Consider the following 22,715-nt stretch of genomic DNA (forward strand, 5'->3'; position numbering starts at 1 on the left):
GTGTATGTGTCTATCAGTGTGTCATCATCTTTCTTCGGATTTCCACCCACAGTTTCAGGAGAACTTCACTCAGATGTCCATCCCTGTGGAGTGGATTCAATTTGTTTCTCTTTAAGCCCGGCAGGATCAGCAGCAGGCCTCCACCTTCAAAAACTGTAAGTACTCTATCACTAAGAATATTGAAGTTAGTCTTGAAAGCTTGAAAATTATATTAAATTATAAGCCATAAATAAGATTTGAGATTGATCCACCTAACACCGCCAGAACCTGAAATGCACTTACATTGATAAACTGTGAAAGTGTTCATCAACTGGTGTGATATTTACCATTTCTTTCCCCTTGTAGCAGAACAGAGCCAAACATTCATCAGGATTAGACGATGAGGAGCAGAGTGGGGCTGTATGTGCTGGGCCTGCTGTGCCTCTACAGCTCAGTCTTTGGACAGGTAAGAGAACACTATCAGAAATCATAACTTCTAACTGGTTTTCTGGCTTTACAGTTTTTTATGATCGCTATGACAATTTTTTCAATACTTTTAACAACTTTCCTAAACTCTTAACACACCAACACACCTACAACACACAATTGGCAAAACAGTTAATTTCATGCTCAAAATCACACATTGTAAACTAAACTCCAAAACAAATTTTCAAAATACAATAATACACTAACACAATGTACTATGTCTACCAAAACAATGCAAACATGTCTCAAAATCAAATAATTCTTCCAAAACACTAACACATGTTCTCTCCCAACTGGAACATTTAATCAATCATAGAACAATATCATACAAATGGAATTACAGAAACTGCATTATTTTATCTGTCAGGTCTGCTCTTATATAACAGACAATAGTATACTGTATTGATCATAGATTGTGTTTTGCACTGCAGTTTCTCTTGAAGCCTCTCTACATTTTAGTTTTGTTGGGTTTAGTAAATGCATGCATATCTTTTTTAAAGATAATTTTTTTGGGCTTTTACGCCTTTATTTGACAGAACAGCTAGGTGAGAAAGGGGGGAAGATGTCACAAGTCGGATTTGATTTGAACCCTGGACCTCTGAGTCGAGGCATAAACCTCTCAGTATATGTGCGCCTGCTCCAGCACTGATCCAACCCTGCCACCATTTAGTTTCTTTTGCTGCAGAGATTCAATACAAAAAATGAATGACCCATCTCAGAGTAGCTTTATAGAATGTATAGGTTTATGAAAAAAAGAAGACGGAGACAGAATTGTCCTGGTACTCCTCTTCCTCTCCCTCCTGCAGGATTTTTTCTTACTTTCTTTGTGTTCACCTTTATTGTTCCTTTTCCACACAAAATCAGCCCAAATAGGTCCTCTTTTACTGTATGTACTAACATATGGTCATGCAATTGAAAGAACCTCAACACCTGAGTGTGTTTCCTAGATGTCAATCAGCTGTGATTGATCTATTTGCATAACTTCAATCAGCTGTTTCTCAGTAGCAATGGAACAAAATCCAGGGGATACATTTGTGTTTATTTGTGAACAGCTGTTCACTGTGACTTTAGCCTATAAGTTAGGTTTAGAACATGATGTTATTTGTTCTGACTTACAGTGTGAAAGCATTTGTGAATTTGGCAGTACATCTCCATTGTTTTGATCTTGGTTGATCTTGTTGTTGATGTTCAAGCATTTTAAATTTGTGTTAATTGTATGCATTTTGTGTCAAAGCAAAAGAAATGTGTTAACTGTATAGCCTACACAGACGTATGTTGTGCTAACTGTGTTAAGAGTTCAGGAAAGTTGTTAAAAGTATTGAAAAAAGTGTCATAGCGATCGTAAAAAACTGTAAAACCTGGAGTACACTGTGAGAAGAGATGAACTATTAGGCTGCTAAGAGTTACTGCAGTGGTGGAAAAAGTTTTCTGGTCTTTTATTAAAAAGTTGTAATATCGCACTAGAAAACTCACATACAAGTAAAAGGTCTACTTATGCAAAAGAACATAATTATCAGCAAAATGTAGTTAAAGTATCAAAAGTAAAAGTACTCGTAATGCAATATGGCTATTGTCAGGTCAATATATTGTATAAATTATAAAATTGGATATCAATATTTAGGCATCATGTGCTGTAAGCAGCTTTTTAATGCTGTAGCTTCGGGCTAACTGCTTAATTCATTTACAAATATGCATCATATATTGTAAGATGATCATGTTAATTGCAAATAAAAAAACAAAAAGTAACTAGTAACTGTAGCTGTCAGTTGAATGTAACTGAGTAAAAACGTCAACATCTTCCTCTGAAATGTAGTGGAGAAGTATAAAGTAGCATGAACTGAGAATACTCAAGTCAATTTCAAGTTTCTCAAAATTGTACTTAAGAACAGTACTTGTGTAAAGGTACTTGCTTACCTTTTTCCACCACTGGATTTCAAGCATGATTTATCTGACATGTGTCTACAGATTGGGATCATTATGTGTCACGCTTGCAGTGTCCTTTATTTGGGCTTTTGACCCTTTAAAATGAAGCAAAGCCAACTTGTGCGTAAACAGAACTTCTGTTTACGGGCAAGTTGACATTGCTTCTTTTCAATAAAGAAAAAAAAAGTAAAGTAAAATTACTCAAGTAAAAGTAGTAATACAACACTAAGAAAATACTCCCATTAAAAGTATTTTATGCTTCGTCTTATTTCAATAAAATTATTGTCAGCACCAATGTACTGATGTTACACAAAGGCTAAATTAGTCATTGTGCAAAAAAAATGTATGTTATTGGATTTATATTACAGGTTGTATTATTCTCCTCAGCTGGCAGAAGAGTACCTTTTCCTTCTCAGATGGTTTCATTAAACAACAAAACAATATATAGGCCTCAGGAAAACTTCATTTTATGCACCAGAAAAGTATTTTCCTCTATTTTTTCTTTTCCAGGAGGTATTGGACGTCCAGCCCGGCATCCTGATCTTCTGTAACGACCCATCTGTGAAGATAGCCGTCAACAGCGCTGTGACCGAGTTCAACAAGAGGCTGAGCACTGGACACAAGCTGGCCCTCTTCCAGATACTTACAGCCAGCAAGGTACAGTGATTGCAAAAAGGATGTGGCTTTCTGCATATTCACATAACCTGCTCCGTCTCAGGATATATTTTGAGTAGTCTAGACCCCTTAAAGGTCCTAAAGAACAAATACCGCAACCTGATATCTCTATAAAATATCAAAGTGCAGAGAGTTTTTAAGTATTGTGGGTTTCTTTCAGGAATTATTACTTTTCCCTCTTGTACAGTAGCTGTTTTAGCTACTCCTATACGCCCACTGTCTTTTAAAAGGGGGAAATAATATAAAGTATATTATATACATACGTTTGTATAAATACACAGGAACACAGTGCTTCTTTTCAATGACAATGCACTGTATTAAGAAGTTAGTAATGGAAGTACTATCAGGCAAGGGAGACTCATGTAGGGACTCCAAATTGAACACAAATAAGGGTTTAATATGAAAAATGCAACATATTGATTATGTACTGCGCTTATAGGAAATAAGAAGAAAAAGAATTGGCTGGAAATACAACAATGCATACGAATCTATGAGTTTGTTTTTTGTGATAATAATGTAATAATAACTAATAGCTACAGTACCTAGTTTGTGTACAAATGCAGTGTGTAAAAATACAATATTTGTGTGTCTTTACAGTCAAAGAATGGCTCAGACTCGGTGTACTCACTGCAGTTCACCAGCAGGAGGAGTGACTGTCCAGCTGGGAGCAGCAAACCCTGGACAGACTGCGACTATCTGCCTAGTGGACGCAAGGTAATAATGATGAGATGAAACACAGATGTTTATGTTCTTCTTAGCAGTGACGCACAATCTTTCCAAAATACCCTCTATTCATCTCTGTGGAGAACAAAATGATGGGTACAGTAATAATTTCCAATGCAAATACTTAAACAAAGTTGCAGATTTCATGTGTACTCAAAGAGATTATATTGCTTAAAGATGGTAACACTAGTTAATGTAAAGGTCAGAATTACACAGTATTTAATAACACAGATCATAACCCTAACATGATATTCTATTAATCCTCCAGGAGCCAATTTCATGCAATGCCACAGTCTACATGACAGACCTCAAAGCAGACACTAAACAGGTGGATTGCCTGCTCGGTAAGTGAAAATAAACCCAGCATCTAATTATTGGTTTTATAACACAAGTACAACCAGCAGAATTTACTTCAAATGTAGTTAAAAAATACTAAATAGTTCAACATTTTGGGAAATAAGCCTATTTTGCTTTCTTGCCGAAAGTTAGATGAGAAGATTGATAGCCCTCTCGTGTCTGTCTGTTGAATATGAAGCTACAGCCAGCAGAAAGTTAGCTTAGCTTAGCATAAAGACTGAAAACAGGGAGGAACAGCTAGCCTGGTCTGTCGTAAGGTAACAACATCTCTAAAGCTCACAGATGAACATGTAAATCTTGTTGAATCCCTACAAAAACTAAGGTGTATAAACATTGTGGTTTTAGAGGGGGTTATATGTTGAAGGCTAACTTTACTATTTATTGAGCTGGCAGCACACAGTGCCTGGCAGCAACAGTGCCTGGCAACTGTTCCAAGCCCAACCCAGTAGTAACCTCCAGCAAAACCACAACTTAATTTTTTTTTATAATTTTAAACACAAGAGATATAACATGTTAATTAGTAAGGTTGTTGCCTTTGGTCAGAGCCAGTATAGCTGTTTTCTCTTTTTTCAAGTCTTTATGCTATGCTATGTATAATAAGCTAAGCTTAGACAAGATAAGTTAACTGGCTGTAGCTTCATATTTACCATAGAGATGCCAGAGAATCTTCTCATCTAACCATCAGCAAGAAAGTGAAATAGTAGGCTATATTAACTTACATACTAATATTAACTATTCCTATAAATATTACCAAAACTACTAAAATAGAATTTAAAGGGAAGAGTCTTCCTAGCTCTCAATAAGCGAGATTATTTTAAGTAACTTTTTTCAACTTGGGACCTCTTTTAAGATGCTACGCACAGATCCAGTGGCTCATTAATACTTATTAATTCTCACTTTTAAGTGATGCCTCAACCAGGGGTAATTGGCCCTTTAAACATCACCTAATATAATGAGAAACCAGTAATATCCACATGTTCACATCTTCCAAGCAAGGTATGATCATGTATGGAGCGTTTTCTTCCAGCACGAATCTCTGGTGTACTAATAAAGTCCTCCATGACTCTGTTTATCAGAGGAGCATATTTCTCATTAAGACAACAGTGAGTCATTGAGAAAAATGTACACTGGTGGGCGCAGGGCATATGAGGGGAGCTGATTGTGTAATATCTCTCAGCACTGTGCAGATACGGAGAGCGCAATATTAACTTGGCACACCATAAAAGGCAGTGACAGTCTAGACTTTAATCTGTTTGCCTAACCAGCACACTGGCAGACTACAGTAAATAGAGTATATGTTTTTTTCTATCCAGCTTCCAACATGTTTTGCAACTTTTTAAGGTTCATCTTGGAAAAACACTTTGTGTATTAAAGTAGTTTTTGTCTGCTGCTTCCGTGGGGTCAGGTTTTAAAGAAATAAAAGTTGTGTGGTTTGAAAGCCGTGCTTTTAAAATATTTTAAGTAAACAGCACTTTCTTCCTTTAATAATAAAGCTGGTCTTTCCCTAAATTACCCCCCGTATGAATAATTATATAGTCATAATATTAACATACAGTAAAGTGATTTATCAAATATGTGCTGATGATTCTCATTTTTTAATTTTTCTGTGACACATGGTGGTCGAGTTGCATTGTGGGTAATGCATGCACCAGGTTTTGACAAGGAAGAGGAACACATGGAATACCATATATGATGTATTGATTTTAATCCTCTCTATTGTGAGTCTGACAATATTATAGAAGTGCAATGCTACTATGGTCTAGCTACACTGCCTATCTATTCTGGGATAGGGGAAAAAAAACATCCGGCTTGTTTGTATTTCTTTAAACCAATCACAACCATCATAGCCCCAATAGCGGTGACAGTGAGAGGGGAGGAGCATAATTTATATACTGTTTATTGATCCCCAGTGGGGAAATTACAATTTACACTCTGTTTGTTAGAAATCACTACACACAGGCCTGAAATACACACACACATGCTCAGGACCTATTCATGCACAAATGGAGAGATGTCAGAGTGAGTGGGCTGCCAGTGCTGGACCAGCGCCCTGAGCGGTTGGGGGGGTACGGTGCCTTGCTCAAGAGCACCTGGCAGTGCCCAGGAGGTGAACTGGCATCTCTCCAGCTACCAACCCACACTCTGTACTTTGGTACCCTCCGGTTCCCAACCCAAGTCCGTACGGACTGAGCTACTGCCACCCCCTGGAGTGTGAGAGACACGTTGGATGTCAGGCTTTATGCCAGCAATGTACATCTGTTGAGCCAGACTACCTAGCTGAAAACTGAAGTATGGGGACATTAAAAGTCATTGGACTCTAGTTGAAAAATAATTGTAACACACTTTGCTTCTTCCAAAACAATCTATAAACCTCAGTTCATTCAGAACTCTGCTGCTGTTTTGCCAAGCTGAACTGTTTTTCATACCTGTCAACATTGATTTTTAATTGCAAGAACAAATGTTCTTGCAATAAATAAATGCATATTTGAGAAAAAAAGAGAGAGCTGTGAATTGACTTGGGTCACATTATATTGCAAAAAATGTTCCATCATGCACAGTCAGCTCATCTTTTGTTAATACATTAGAAATCACCAATGGGAAAAATGGGAATGCGGCTTTCTCTAATTAATTGACTTCAAGATATTAGAAAAGCAACTTTTGAACAACTTTTAAAGATCAACACATCAACTCTCTATCATACATCTCACCATTAAATATAATTTTCATTCATTCATTTGATTGTTCTGATTTTAACTTAACTTATTCTCCTGTTAACTTAAAATCTCGAGTGCTATTTATATCTGTTCATTATGTTTTATTTATTTCTTAATGGAAAGCACTTAATACTAAATCAATGGATGTTAGAGGCAATATTATCAATGCATTTAAGGAAATAGTGACCCTTAGTCCCACCACTACTACTACTGCATCTGTTAGGATACTGATTAGCATAGATGTATAGTTACTGCATTGATTAAGGATAATATAAAAAATAATAAGCCCAGCATATATGAGGTGACCATGCAATGAATGTCCTGAGCCACAACCATCTACTGTGTCCTCAATTTTTTCCACAATCTTTCTCCTCTCCAGACAATTACATTATTCCAGTGAGAGCTCCCTGTTTGGGTTGTCCTCAGGCGATCGATATCTACTCAGAGGACCTTAAGGTTCCTCTTTCCATCTCCATCTCCAAGTTTAACTCCATGTCCAACTCTACTCACCTGTTCACCCTGCACGATCTCGGCCACGCCACCAGACAGGTAGAGACTGGGTGATATAAGGAGAGAGGAAGTGCGAGGAATGTCAGCTGTTTCTTTTCTACTTACTGTCTGTATGTTTCCCTGTAGGTGGTCGCAGGCTTCAGATTCAAGCTGAGGTTTGATTTGAGGAAGACCACCTGCCCCAAGGACGAACACAAAGACCTCAATGAGCTGTGTGTCCCTGATGAAGAGAATGTGGTAAAACATAAAAAACAAAACACATTTTACTGCTGACATAATGTAACCCAGGCTTACATATTTGACCTGGTGTGTCTCACTGTGTGTGTTTGTGTGTGCAGGAGTTTTCTAACTGTAACTCTACAGTGGATGTAGCACCATGGAGATTTGAGGTCCCACAGGCACACATAGTATGTGAGCCAGGGGCAATGTCTACCTCGGTAAGACCCACTTTTCACAAAATGGTCAATAATGAGAGCATTTAGCCCAAAAAAAGACCAGGACAGCTACTAATATTACCCTATACTCTGATATACTGTATAACGTGTCCTTGCCTGCTTAATTGTACTTATTATTCAAATGCCTTTATCGTATTTTTGTACGTGTGAAGCACTTTGTAGCCCAGGTTTTAAAAAGTGCCTTATTAATTAAGTTTTACTTACTTATGTATTTGCTCCCATGCAGTGGATAATTAAGTCCTGTATTTTATAACGTAACCTTGAACCCCAAATAATAATGTATATGTGTTTTATATATATATATATATATATATTTGATGTATATGTGTTATATATATGATATGTGTTATATATATGATGTGTTATATATATGATGTATATGTGTTATATATATATATATATATATATATATATATATATATATATATATATATAAAACACATATACATCAAATTTCAAAATCAAATATTATCAAATTAGCATTTTTATGTGAGTGTGTGTTTGGTTTTGGAAAGGGTAAAAAGACATTACCCTCCAAACTCTTTGGATACTGAGCCACATGCACACAGCTTTGGCAGTTGAGAAATCCTCGGCAGACCAGCTGGTCTTAGTTATTGTTGCTTAGTTAGGATTGGACAATAGTTGTTTGATGTAGAAGTTTAGTGGAAGGGAAATGTAGCCACAGTGGTTGATTTGTTTTTGGACACTTATCTGGCAGACAAACCCACAGCCCTGACATTTTACATTTATTTATTGCGGAGGAATACCCCCTTGAGATGAACCATCTCGTTTTCGAGGGGGTCCTCGAGTCCAGGTACAGAAATAGGCGCTGACCTTGCAGTGGCAGTCAAACAGAAGAAAAAACAAACAAACAAAACAACACCAACAATAAAAAACAACTTACTTTACGAAAATGGTAAGAGCAAAAGCAAAAATATATAATATATAACTCATACAAACAAGACATTTACTCCAAAGGTTGCTCACTCATCCCTCAACAAAGTAAACACATGAAATATATATATGTACCGAAACACACATCTAGACACCAGTAAACACGTATGCACACATAAATGTAAGGAGTTAATGCATCATGCTTAAAATAGGTTTCATTTAGTCCCAGTTAAGGTATCAACTCCATCAGTGGTAACCACTGTAAAGCAGTAGTGAAGTAGTGAACACCAATAATGCTCCAGCATCTGTCCTGACCTGTGCACTCAAACCAGCACATAGATCTCCAAAAAAAACAAAGAGAATACATACACATATAATTAAAAACAATTGCATGTATTCTGAAGATGTTGAGCTAGGGCATTTTTTAAGGGACATACTGACAATTTAAATATACAGCAACTTGAGCAACTTTCACATCTGAAGTCCAATGTAAAGACCGCATGCTGAAAGGTCAGTTCTGAGTAATAATACAAGTAATACAAGACGTATGAATGTATTAACAGATACAATAATATTTACCAAAAAAAGATAGTGCTTTGAGTTTTGGAAATTGAAATTATACACAAAGTAAAGCTTCTAATAATTAAAATGTGTCGCAGAACGTAATGTAAGAACAATTCTGCACAGAAACGCCACTTTGGGTTATATTGACTGAGAGCTTATGTATTAGGTAGTAAGAGTGACAATACCATGAAGATAATACTTTCACAGTGTAAAATGGGTTATGAGCACACTGGGAATTTTGTCCCCATTTTACTCCTAAAAGGTACGCTACACTTTCACTCTAAAATTGAAAATTCTTCAGTTAGAAAATGTGTCTTACTGTATTCTTTTCTTCAGTTCATCACCAGGCGCCGCCCTCCTGGCTGGTCTCCACTCAGGAACATTCTATATGATGTTCCATCTCCATCTCAATCTCCAACTCCAACCACAACACCCCCCACCAAGGCTTCAGCCAAAGAAGAATCTTCTGAGGAGGACACCACAGTCTCCAAACCTTCCATCTCCCCTGACGTGGCCGCAGAACCTGTGATTGACAGCCCCTTCTACTGCCCGTCCAAGCCCTGGAAACCTTTCAATCCGGCCGATCTTGCACTGCCTGCAGCTCCAACAATGGCTGCCCCAGAGGAGGCCGCCACTCTGCCCTCACCAGACGGGACTTTCAGGGATTCAGACCTGGCGGCATAAATTTATCCTCAAGGGAACCACATTTATATTCAAAATAATCTCACACTCTTCCACTCTTGTTTTGTTTCATCCTCTATTATATTGGGTGGCAATGCAGGGATTTTTGGAGGAACATCTCTATGGGTTTTATGCGGATTTAAAAAGCAAAAGGGTTAATTTAATAAAATAAACAGTTAAGGGGACAAAAGTTAAGGAGAAAGCAACCTTTTTTTGGGGCCCTGTAACTCCTCGGGAAGCATTGGAAAAAAAGGACTGAAATGATGACAGAGCTCTAGACTGCTATATTAATGGAAAAACCGGTGTCACTTTTCTTTGATTAAAACAAAGTAATGAGTGATTGAGTGCCCTCAATGGTGATTCATTATAGAGATGTGAGAAAATGGAAAAAGTACATTGGAAATCTGTCATTCTCAAAATGTAAAAAAATCTACAATAAAATAAAACGTTCTGTGTGCTGGTTTTATGTGTGAATATAAATGCATCTCATTAATAATGCTTTTCTTTCTGGAAACATTTCCTGTACTCATTTCCACCAACAAAGAATATTCAACATTCAGTTTTATCACAAGATACGAAGTTCAGACTGTGCGTTTCCCCCGACACAGTGTCCCATGACCTCCATTAACACAGTAATAGCACTTTCATTGACCCAAATGCTCTTTTAGATCTTTTAATGTTATTGCTCTTTAAAAAGAATACAAAAAATCAGATTCAGTCCTTCAGATTCCCTGAATTCCTTTTTTCAGGATAAAGTGGGAATCCTGGAAATAAAACTAAATCAATAATTAAAGTCATTATGGTTAAAATGGAGGACCAAATTTAACAAAATGCTGCATTACATTATTCAATACATTTTTGTAGAGGCATGCTATACAGTCAATTTGCAAGAGTGGAAAGTGCGAGAGCAAACTCAGCTGGGTAAATGTTTAACACATTTATTTGTACTTCTTCACAGAACACTCAGATGACCAGTCAGTCAGTCAGGGTACAAATCTTTACTTGGTGACCAGGAAGCCAAAATGAAATACAATATAAATTTATAAATTAAAGAAAATGCAGGTTATTGTTAGGATGATGAAACTGTTCCTACGTGGAGCAAACTTAAGGCATTACTTCATAAACATCTGTCTGGCTGCTTAGAAGACTAAAGTAAAAAAACAAACAAACAATGTAGCAAGAAGAAGAATATTCATCTTTACCCAATGTCATGCAGGTAGGCTATGAAAAACAATACGGCCCATTGTACATTCATTCATAGTATAAGTTAAGGTTCTGACAGCATGATATGTTGAGGAACACCCTATAATGTAGTTTAGAACACTGCATACAAAAAAGATAATGAAGCCACGGACCATTTAGTTAATTTCTCTTTGAAGTGAGAATGTAGGACACTTCAGGAACCTAAGAAATTATCACAAATGATCAATAATCTTTTTATTTTTTTTTTAAGATTATTTTTTGGGGCTTTTCCCTTTATTATAGTGATAGCGTATAGACATGAAAGGGGGAGAGAGATGGGGGATGACACGCAGCAAATAGACGCAGGTCGGATTTGAACCCCGGGGCCGCTGAAGGACTCAGACAACATGGGGCGAACGCTCTTACTGGGTGAGCTAGATCAATAATCTTAATGATTAGTCATATTTGCTGTTTGAATGAAGGGTCCTGGGTTTCAAACTGTTATACGACAGCTTTCTAAAAACACAATTTGTGTTAAAGAGACTGTAGAGTAGACTAAACCCTACAACACCATTAGTTGTTTGCTCAATAGCAATTACCCTTGACTCACATTTACATTTATAGTGGCCGTAGTAAATAAGATGGGAGCAAAGCAGTAAGATGTTGACGGAAGTATGAGAGTGACAAACTCTGCATAAGAAGGTTGGTTAGAGTGGTGAATGGGTCAAACTAACACAGGACTTTAACCCAGAACTACGTCACGTTTTATGTCACATGCCTAACTGGAAGTGAAGTAACGAAACCAATGTACTGATTTCAACCCCAAACACAATCTTTATCTAAGTTTAACTAAGTTGTTGCCTGAACCTAACCAAACTGCAACCATTTTACAATGTTATTTAATGACGTGTTTAAAACTGCCACCGTTAACGTTTCCATGAGGACTGCTACCGCCAGCGGCGTTATCTTATGAAAGGCTCACGTGGGTCTTATGAGATAGCAGGAGGACTTGTTGGAGTTCAAATAAAAACTTTTCAGAAACAAACACAGACCTATTCACTAAATATACATGGGGACAATAAGGTAAACACTTGTCCATCAGGAGAACAAACAGGAACATTAACACCCAATAGCAACTTCTCGGAAAGCCATAAAAAACAATATAGGCTTCACAAAAGTAGTATTTACTGCATCGATATTGCATTGAATGGCATTATATATTCGGGGTGTTTATGTTATTATGTCCACTGTTCGTGTTGGAATCATAGCTGAGATTATATGATTGTATTAGCATGGGCAATAACAGAAGAGAGGGTAATATGAAAATATAATTTCCCTCCTTCTCAGATCATCCATCAGTATTTCTCTGCACAAATACAGTACAGGGCTTAAATGACATGATCAACCATTTCCAACTTCATCTTACTTAGTAAAATAGCAGGTACAATGATTATGTATCATTATGTGATACTCAACCGCCTGCAGATTGTTGAAACAGATTTGTAATTATGGTCCTGTGTTTTCATCTTTCAGCTTTTTGAATTTTAAAATAGATAAAGCATGGGTGCCATAAAAGCCTTCCCTTAAAGATAAACTAGTGCAACAGTTTATATCCTTGCACCCATTCAGTGCCAAAGTTGGCGAGCAGGAGAACTTTCAAGCAAACAAACATGATATGAGAAGATGTGAGAACTATGACTTAGCTGCTGGACATTTATTTCTTATGAATTTGAGGCTGAGGATCAAGATCTAAGATTATTAAATCTTTTAAATCTCGGAAGATACTTCGTCATAGTTCTTCTGACTGCACCTGATCTTATAAATTTGTACTCAAGTACAACCTTCATAAGTTCAAGAAGTAGGTGAGTCTTCAATCTGAAATGTAGGACTGTGGCATAAATAACAACTACAGGTATCAAACAAAAAGCCTATACCTTATGCTTACGTACAGTACAATATATATATAACACACACACACACACACAGTACTAGATAGAGACTGCACTTTCCCCCATCTCAACTTTAAACCAACAAAATACAGCTGTGGTTCTTATTTGTGACGTTTCAAGTAAAACATTTACAACTTATGTATGAAAAGAAGTTCCCGCTTGTTCATGTTTCCTAACAAATGATGCAAAAACAGCATTTTTAGTTTCTCCTTCTCTGGCACAGACAAGCCAGTGGGACAGACACCACACACACACACACACACACACACACACACACACACACACACACACACACACACATGGACATGTACATACATTACAGTGTGGATTTTCATTGGGGCCTGCCAATGAAGCTCTGCAACTGGTACAGAAATACCATTAATGTTCACAAACACACTCACACAATCAATTTGGAAGATACACGGGAAAGGATAATAAATTTAACACTACAGGTTTGTCACACATGACGCCAGCCATAGAAAAAGAGGTTGACTGTAACTGTACATACATAATGCTTAATGCTTCTTTAAAAGGTAAAGTATCATACATATACTGGTTATGCTGCTTGAAAACATAAAAAGATGAGTACACATCTTTGCTTAAGATCAGCCCTAAAATGTTATGGAGTGCCATGTGGAAACAGTCTTGAGGCGCACCCAGTCATCAAATGGTTTGTTGATTTTCCTGTGAGAGGATTAGTGTCCAAGATTTGTGTTAAACTGATGCAAGTTTCCATAGGAGAACTCCCAATACTAAAGAAATGGGAGCAAGAGCTGAGCCCTGAGGGGATCGTAATTAATTAGGAGACAGTTTGGGACAACTGTTCCAAGAACCCAAATCACCAGCATATCCACTTCAACATATGTCAGAGGACATATTGGACTCCTCAGAAGAGATACATCTCTAAAGTCATTCCTACTCCCTATTGCACGTTCTGTCAACCTGAACAAACTGGAACTTTCCTACATATGGTCTGGGAGTGTGAACAGGTGCATGAGTTCTGGAATAAAACAACATCAATAATATCTGATGTGATAGGATGTTGAATTCCTACTGACCTGATTGTTTTGTTACTTAATGACGACTCTAAATTACACCTGCTTGAGAGACAGAGGAAGATCTGGCTAGCCAGCTCACCCGTGACCAAGAAAATTATAGCTCAACGCTGGCTCCCCCCCTCCACTCGCTTTGTATAAAACAGTGGTTGGTGTATTTTCTAGACATAGTTATGCTTGAGCTCTTTACAGCAAGGATTAACAAAGTCATTGACTGTCAACCTATGGAAAAGCACAGCAGCACAAATATCAGACCTAATGACCTCAGCGCCACAAGAAACAGAGGAGAGTGACTAGGCAAGGTGAGATTTCTGTTTGTTTATTTGTTTTGTTTTCCTCCAGACGGCAGAGGGTGTGGGGGGTTCTGTATGTGTAATGATAAAAAAACAATAAAAAATTGATCTTAAAAAAAAAAAAAAGATGATTGCACATAAGGTCCATGTTAGTAATGAAATACATTCTAGCCATTAATGCTGCAAGGACATATGACATCACAGACGTGCGCCAGAACAGACCACCACTTTACCTTTTAAATACAATTAACAGTTGAGCTGACAAAGTGCTGACTTTCTTTTCCGCAGGCAGATTGAGTTTCATACTGTAGCTAAGTAAAATGGTAATCTAGCTATCAGCACATCCAAATGTTTATCTAGGTACATTATGAGGGTGTCGGGGGCTCATGAGGCTGCTCTGAGCCATCTTTAATTAATACATTCTCTCCTCAACAAAGCACACTGTACGAGAAGTTCCAATTCAACGGACAAAGCCGTTGAGTTTTCTGCCACTCAAAAAACGCCTTTTGTAACAATATTTTTTGAGAAAGTTAACTATTTCAAAATTCAAGGCGACTATGGTCTGCTTTAAAGACACGAACAAAAAACAAAAATGCATTTATCAAGCTGTAATCCTGCACCCGTGTTAATTGTTATGTGTTAATTTAAATGATGGTTGATTTAAAGTATTTTATATTTCCTTTTCTCTTTCCGTAACATATTAATACATTTTCGATGACTCATCTGAAACTCACAGGCATATTAATCCAATGAAATGTGAGACGATTAGCTATAAAACTGCACTTAACGGTTGGCTAGTGGCTCATAGTAGCTAGCAAAGTGAGAAAATGCCATATACGGAGGCGTGTGTTTGGATATCAGTTGGCGAAAATCTTTGTTTACATTTCCAAAGAATATGGCTGAAGACTCTTTTTTTTTTTTTTTTTGGCCTCATCCTCTGTCTCCTGACCCAACAGGAGAGGGAGGTGTGGTTGGAGAGTCCTCTACAGCGGTGTATTACTCTATTCGCAAAGCCATAACTTATTTTGAACGATCTAATCAAAGATTTGTTCAAATTCCTCTCGCAACTAAATCTCGCCCACATGCACTGTTTCACTAAAGATGCTTTAACTGCCATTTCACTGACTTTTAAACGTTGCAAAAGCTGCATGCTCAAATGTTTCTGTCGGAGAAAATCTCAAAAAATTAACAGTGCATGGCAACAGAGAGCTTGGCTCAAATACTGACAGAGGTATAGGCTCAGTGAAAGGTGTTATATCCACCAGATGTGTGATAAACACAAGTTAAAATGCACTTTGTCCATGAGTCGGCAAATACATTCTAATGCTCTAATGATATGCTAAAGACCAACAACCTCACATTGTTGGAAAAAAAAAAAACAACGAAGGTCAAATCTAGCTTTTCGTGTTAATAGTGCTGTCAAGGTTGGCTTACAACAACTTGTTTAGGCAGTTTGTATGGCTGAGCAGTGTGCAGTGTTGTGGAGTGTTGTGCTGTGACGCCAAGGCATTTTATCAACAGGAAGATGTGACATTCCCCTGGGCTTCTGCTTGCCAACAAAGAGGCTTAAAATAGGTCCCATTATTCATAAAATGTGAGATTGGCACTTTCATTTTTACCAATTTGCATCCCCAAACAAGTACATTTTTACAAATTCCAAGTAGGGTTGCAAACTAGCCAAAATAACACAAATTGGGTGCTCCTGACAATTTCAAATGAGATATTTAACTTATAAGTGATGGAGGCAAAAAAAAAGGCATCAGCAGTCTTAATTTACGAATATGAGCAAAACCCTTGGGGAAAAAGGGGAAAGCTGTTGCACTCATGGTAGTCCGATGAAGAAAGCAAAAAGGTGAACACAAATACAAAAACCTCTAAATGTATTTACACAAACAATTATGTGTTTCTGGAGAGCTGAGTTTTGCCTGTGTCGAAACTGAAAGAAACTAGATACATAAATAAATTCCAAAAGTCATAATAAATCTTTATATTATTCCTGTATTTCTAAGTGCTTTTTTTGATGGAGAGGCATCATCACCCTGAAGTTTATGCAAAAGTCTAAAGCTGCACCACCAACAAATGTTCCCAAGGGTGGAGTGCTTTATAAGAGAGGCCGTTGGAGACTGTAGAGCTGTGCAAAACAGCCCAGAGATTCTTCTGCAGTTTTCGAGCTTTTCAAATTAACTCGCAAAGGGTTAAAAGACGGGAAAGCTGACACCTAATCAGCTCATGAGGCCAACTCCACCACAAATATGGTGGAAGACTGTGCAGTGGTATTCATCATAGAAGCCCCCATACTCCAGGAATCCTGCACTGTGCAACACATTTGAATAACACTTATTAGGTAAGATAATTCAGACAGTTCCTTGTGCCCGCTATCTTCTCAGGAGGTGCTACGATTTCTTTTTAAAAGGTTCCAAAGCACCTCCTTCCTGGGGTGGAGCCACAGTACAGAAGTAATACAGCAGAAGAGCAGCAAGTTCAGCGAACTTACTTTGTGGCTATTTTTAAAGATTGGCAGATATGTCTTCTTTACGTTGTTTTGTCCAATTTGTGTTTTGCCAACAAGAGCAGCAAGGTAAGAGGTACAACTTCTCTCATTACCCAGTTTGTTCCCGTTGGGGAAATTAACAGATGAAGCATAGTAGCCAAGGAGACGAGCATTGGCCAGGTAGGGCGCATCTTCACCAGGACTAAGGGCAATGCTCTCTTGTAGATAACAGAACAAGTAGAGGGTAGAGTTAGGAAATCAAGACGACGGAAAAGGGCAGATGATTATGGCAAGAAAATGCAAAAAAAAACAGGAACCTTGTTTAGATAAATAAAAATGGCACTGGTGTTTAAAAAAATAAAATTAAAATTAAGCTGCAAACTTCCATCATCCGTCGGCTGTAAATCCATGATGGCACTGGTGTTTTTTTCTTTGTGTGCAGGAGATCAGTTTAGTGCATGCTGTCTAATCGTGTGGAATATCCAGTCCATCTTGGTGGTCCATCCTCCATGGTGAGCATCATTCATCTGTTTCATAAAGTAGTCCAACGCCTCCTGCACGAAGCAGAAAAAAATAAAAGAGATATACAGTATGAGTACATGCAATAATCCAAGATAGGTTTTAGAAAGCCAAATGTAAGACTTGAGACGATTTAAAGACACCAAATAAAGAATAAAATGGATATGAGCACGGACAAAAGTCTTATTACCTGTTCGCTTTTCTCCAGGGCCAGCGTCTTCCTAATGTAGGCAATGTCATCAAATGACTGCAGCTCAGGCATGCCAGAGCCCAGCATCATGGAGAACAGGTTGATAAAGAGGTTAGCATGCTGCCGGATGGCCAGGTAGGCTTTATAACACATCTCCTGGAACCTGAAGGGAGATGGAAAAGGGAATGTGATAAAAAGTGAAATTTGTTATATAGTTTGTTAGTGGCTGTAGTGCAGTGAAATCACAGCAGCATCAACAAGAGAAAAAGAAAGAATGACTTAAGGGCTGTGACCGTTTCAGGTGACAACAAGCCATTTCATAAACAATTGTTGCTCACAAACAACTTAGTCCTACAGGGCTAATGCATGGGTTGCAAGTTTTGTTTTGTTTTTTTAATTACAAATACATGTCAAAATTAAAGCCTGAGAAATTGCATGTTGCAAATGTTGTAAAACAGGCCTCAGACTGGCTTGCTAGACAGGAAGGATGCTTGTAAATCAAAGAGCCAGCATGGTTGAGTCAGTTGAGCAACTTTAGTGGAAACTTACCCAACTGAGGGAAGTGAAGCAAGAAAAATGCACTGTGCTGCTTTGAAGTAAAAATATGAATTCAAACCTCCATTCCAATATATTTAAATATTGTTGTGGCAGTAATTGGGGGTCGACCAGCCAGATGACAAAAAGAAGATGAGAGCAGTACCTCTCAAACTCTTTGGTCTTTGCGCACTCCTGGGATCCCTTGCTGATGACGATGAGGAAGTCTTGCGTCAGTACAAAGGGCACTCGCTCTCTCTTGTAGCCAAATTTCTTCTTCTTATGATCCAGGAAATGGCCAAAATCTATATGAAACAACTGGAAGGGGGGCAGAACAAAGAAGAAAGCAGGAAGTCTGAGTTTAGTAACTCCCTCTAACAAGTAAGCCTCCTCTAAAGTAAAATCTATACTGGAAAACACAAGGCATCGACACCAAAAGTTATTTTACAAAAATGAGTCTAGCCATTTAGACTGCTGAGTTTTGGATTCAACTTATTCATTTTATCAAATATGTACTGGACAATAACATATCCCTAATACATTAATTTAAATTAAGAAAAAAATCTACATTAAGCAGGCTAGACGGAGAAGCTTTTAAAGTTATGTAATCAGATCTTATTTAAATCTTACTAAGATCCCACTAGAATTGAAAAATTGTGCAGGTTAGTCATTATGTGTAAACTCTGCATGTATGTGGTTACATGTCACTCACATCTCAAATTGTTTATGTATAGCATGTGTGATAATCGTAACCTGTCCACCCTTGACCATAATTGCGTGCCATGTATGGACTGTAGGCCTATACAAGTTACCTGTCCATCATCTTTGACCATAATGTTGCTGTTGTGTCTGTCTCCTATCCCAAGGATAAATGTAGCTACACAGTAGCCAGCACAGGACCGTGTAAACAGATCCACAGCCATGTCATACCTGCACGCACACACGCACGCACACACACACACACACACACACACACACACACACACACACACACACACACACACACACACACACACACACACATTAAAAACAAATTAGAAATGAGAAAATGTTTAAAAGTAAAAGTAAATGGGCTGTAACGCTTAACGATAGCAGATTTCCCATGAACCATTACTTTTAGGCTCCCACAGATGTTGTACTTTAATCTTCAACACTGTTAAATGATGCAAAGAAAAAATAATATCAGGAGAGAAGAACTCACATCTCGCCCTTGTTCTTGTCCCTGAGCCACTGATGCAGAGTGTTTGAGTTGAACTGCAGGGCTCCTTTCAAGCCTCCTTTACACTGAATCTGCATGATGGTGTGGGAGCTGCGAACCACCTCAATGAGACCCACACAGTCTCCTAGTGACAAACAGCCGTAAGGAAGCATCCTGAAGACACACAAAACAGATTATTTTAGCCGCATCAGCACTGGGGCAGGAAAAAATTTGAGAACTAAGAAATTGAAGCAGAGATACAGAGAAAAAGAGAAATCTAGATTGAGATAATATAAGAGAGAGTACTACCGTAGGTCCAGTCCCTGATTCTGCCAAATATTCTCCATGATTTTAATAATCTGCAACGTCAGCATATCCTGCCGCAAGTCTACAACACAAACCCACAAAATAAAGGCAGTTACATCCTGATCCTGACAGATTATACACATACACAACATGATTATGATTATAGTAGACAACCATTACCAAGAAGCTCTGCAGCCTGTAAACAGCACTTTACAACTTGTGACAAGATTTAGGATTGGAGACTTGAAATATGTTGCATATGTCTTATAGCACAAACCAGGAGGAGGAAACTGGTCTTCCCAAGCAAACCAAGTTAATTTTTGAAAGTTTCATTCAACGGCATATAGGGGTTGTCCTGACGCGTCAGATGGTTTGTTGACGCAGAACCATTCAAGAAGCCGTCATTGGAAATTGTTTGAAAAAGGGGAGACACTTTCAAAAAAATACCTGGCAGGTGATAGAATGAACCACCTGTCTATCAGTCAATCTCTTGCCAGAGCCAGTCAGGAGAAGAGTGAAAAAATCATTAAGAAAAGCCTTCAGTGCCATTTTTTGCTCTTCTTTCAATGAAGAAATCCAAACCAGTTCTGGTATAACTGATGCAATTGCAGAATAATCTATACTAACCTCTTTAGGAGCCGCCATTGTTGTTTCAAACCAACAGTTGCATCTTGTGTTGTCCCACACACCTAAACCATGCTTATAGCTGCCAGTAGCTCCTCACAGGATGCTGATTGGCTGAAAAATGGACATCCGGACACAAAACGCAAGCCTAGTCTCACATTGGCTTAACAGCGCTGTGTCAGCGCTGGAGTATGGTCTGACACTGCTTATCTACTGTGGGATAGGGAGAAAACGCTCTGGCTTGTTTGTATTTCTTTGAGCCAATCACAACTGTCCTTGGCGGCGCTAAGTCCCGAATGCAGCAACATTGCATTTGCAAAATAGAGAGTGGAGATAGTAGAAGGGCAGGGACAGCCTGTGTGTGAGATGCGCCGGATGTCAGGTTTTATCCCCGCAATGTACATCCGTTGAGCCAGATCACTTGAAATATGACAAGATGGAATTTTGTGTTGTATGTGATCCCGCGATATGTGAATATGTTAAAGTCTATGTCGCCCAAATCTTTGAACCAGTTTTACAGGTTTATGGCAAATGTAGTCATGTTTTGAGAGTCATAGGCACTAACAGTACCACATCCATAAGAAAGAAGCTTCTCATAATCCTTAGTATTTAGGCTTGTCATTAGGCAAGTATAGTAGTATAAGCAAGTATAAGAAATTATTTGGCAATGACACAAAATAAATGCTATGCTATGACATTTGTTTGTGTGTGTGTTACCATCTCCATTTTTAAAGATGATCTCATTGTTCTGAAAGAGCAGCTCCGACATGATGTCAGGATTCTCCCAGTTGAGCCACAGCGGCCTCTTTGCTGATGACATGATCCTGCATTCATCTAACCTGTGCACAAATGAATTCAAGCTATTGAATAATTACATTACCTTCACACACACACACACACACACACACACACACACACACACACACACACACACACACACACACACACACACACACACACACACACACACACACACACACACACACACACACACACTACTGTTCGAACCTAAGGTTTCCCAACTGATGTGCAGGGTTGAGAGGAGAGGTGTAGTTCTGCAGAGCATCCATGTAGTCCGGTCTCTTCATCTGGTCCACAAGAAATCGCATCTGGACCTCCACAAGACACACACACATATGCATATAAATGTGTGCGCATACAACCACAGATACCCACACATCCACAGAGAAATCTTCTAAAAATTATTTATTTATGTGACACAAGTGTGTGTATGTGTATGGGCTCTCCTTACCTTCTGCGTCTCATCCTTCTTCTCCTGTTTTAGGATGTCAGTGAGGTTAATCAGCTTCTCCATGGCCTCTACCTGCCTGCTCAGGTGTTTGAGGTACATGCCACATGCCCGGCAGTAAGCCTCTAACAGAAGCCCAAACCTCTGGCTCACTGTTTTATTGTGCATTTCTGACCTGTGAGGAAGCCACAAAGAGAAGAGGGAGACAGAGTGCAAGGCGTAGAGGAAAGATGAGTTTCTAGCTTTCTAAAAAGACACATACAAAGGAAGGTACATAAACATGGAGAAAAAGCAATCTGAAAGCTGACTCACTTGAGATGCCAGAAGAAGAAGTGACCTATCCTTTGATTGGTTAGGGCCTTTTTGAGGAGGAAACGGGCCAGGGGATTGTCAAGATACTGCTCATATTTTAATACCTAAAACAGGAGGAGAGAGAGGAAGGGAAGATTGGAGGGAAAGAGCAATAGAGGATGTTCAGATAAGTCATTTATATTAATAAACACTAGGGGTGGGAAAAATAATTGATTCTTAGATGCATCGCGATTCTTTCAAGAACGATTCGATTATCGATTCTGATAAGTTAATAATCGATTTAAAATAAAATTAAATGTGTTGATTTTTATTTAAAAATTACTGTCTCCAGACAAGTACAAATCAGAAAACAGAGTGACTGAAAGAGGATGGGATAATGGACAACAACTTATGGAGTTTAGGCACGAGTGCAGAAAAGAAAACACACAAAAATGGCCAAAAGGAAAAAAATATTTTTTTTGTATATATACACATGATCTAATAAGACATACATAAAATAATTAGGCAAAACACATATAGGCTGTTCATCTACTTTATCACATTACATCTGACCACCTCATGTTTCATGTTCCAAGAAGCCAATTCTCCACCTTTAAACATGACTGAGCCTCTGACATGACAGATTACTGTGAGAGAAGGGGACTTTCACAAGCATGTTTAAGGCTTAAGCATGGAATGACTACAAAATAAAAGCCTCAGTAGACATAACATTTCATTAAAACTTGTGTGTGACAAATACTGTATATGTCAAAATCTAAGCTTTGTCTAGCTGTGTTGTCTAGGAAGTGATTAGCAAACTCTGAGTAGCAAACTCAGATTTCGAATCGTGAGGTGCCAAGAGATTCCCACCCC

General features: G+C 38.3%; 2 protein-coding genes across 6 annotated transcripts in view; one reads left to right on the plus strand and one right to left on the minus strand.

The window, feature by feature from the left end:
• The first annotated feature begins 2 nt into the window (after positions 1–2).
• kng1 (kininogen 1) lies at positions 3–10,427 on the plus strand. Of its 4 annotated transcripts, none has more exons than XM_039812410.1 (9): positions 3–155; positions 346–445; positions 2,899–3,045; positions 3,661–3,777; positions 4,055–4,130; positions 7,237–7,406; positions 7,494–7,604; positions 7,706–7,804; positions 9,617–10,427. In XM_039812410.1, the coding sequence occupies exons 2-9, from the start codon at positions 380–382 to the stop codon at positions 9,962–9,964; spliced, it is 1,134 nt and encodes a 377-aa protein (XP_039668344.1). In that variant the 5' UTR covers positions 3–155; positions 346–379; the 3' UTR covers positions 9,965–10,427. The 4 variants fall into 4 exon arrangements, with proteins under 4 accessions (XP_039668344.1, XP_039668346.1, XP_039668347.1 ...); XM_039812412.1 differs by having other exon boundaries at positions 2,902–3,045; XM_039812413.1 differs by having other exon boundaries at positions 29–155; positions 349–445; positions 2,902–3,045.
• A 4,933-nt stretch (positions 10,428–15,360) lies between these two features.
• LOC120566139 (phosphatidylinositol 4,5-bisphosphate 3-kinase catalytic subunit alpha isoform-like) overlaps positions 15,361–22,715 on the minus strand; it is a 36,149-nt gene continuing 28,794 nt past the window's right edge. For both annotated transcript variants that reach the window (XM_039812417.1, XM_039812415.1), the window contains 10 exons: positions 21,864–21,967; positions 21,555–21,726; positions 21,311–21,417; positions 21,020–21,141; positions 19,682–19,760; positions 19,376–19,546; positions 18,987–19,104; positions 18,341–18,492; positions 17,641–17,803; positions 15,361–17,485 (listed from right to left, as the gene is read on the minus strand). In XM_039812417.1, coding sequence (XP_039668351.1) covers positions 17,378–17,485; positions 17,641–17,803; positions 18,341–18,492; positions 18,987–19,104; positions 19,376–19,546; positions 19,682–19,760; positions 21,020–21,141; positions 21,311–21,417; positions 21,555–21,726; positions 21,864–21,967 — 1,296 coding nt within the window. In that variant the 3' untranslated portion in view covers positions 15,361–17,377. The remainder of the gene's footprint in view (positions 17,486–17,640; positions 17,804–18,340; positions 18,493–18,986; positions 19,105–19,375; positions 19,547–19,681; positions 19,761–21,019; positions 21,142–21,310; positions 21,418–21,554; positions 21,727–21,863; positions 21,968–22,715) is intronic.

This window comes from Perca fluviatilis, chromosome 9 (genome assembly GCF_010015445.1).
Source record: "Perca fluviatilis chromosome 9, GENO_Pfluv_1.0, whole genome shotgun sequence".
NCBI lineage: Eukaryota > Metazoa > Chordata > Actinopteri > Perciformes > Percidae > Perca > Perca fluviatilis.

What these genes read in the sequence shown, in the direction of transcription:
- kng1 (XM_039812410.1), top strand. Translation starts at nt 380, where the DNA reads ATGAGGAGCAGAGTGGGGCTGTATGTGCTGGGCCTGCTGTGCCTCTAC. An exon ending in AGATACTTACAGCCAGCAAG is followed by an intron (nt 3,046 to 3,660) that starts GTACAGTGATTG and finishes GTGTCTTTACAG; the next exon opens with TCAAAGAATGGCTCAGACTC. An exon ending in TCGGCCACGCCACCAGACAG is followed by an intron (nt 7,407 to 7,493) that starts GTAGAGACTGGG and finishes GTTTCCCTGTAG; the next exon opens with GTGGTCGCAGGCTTCAGATT.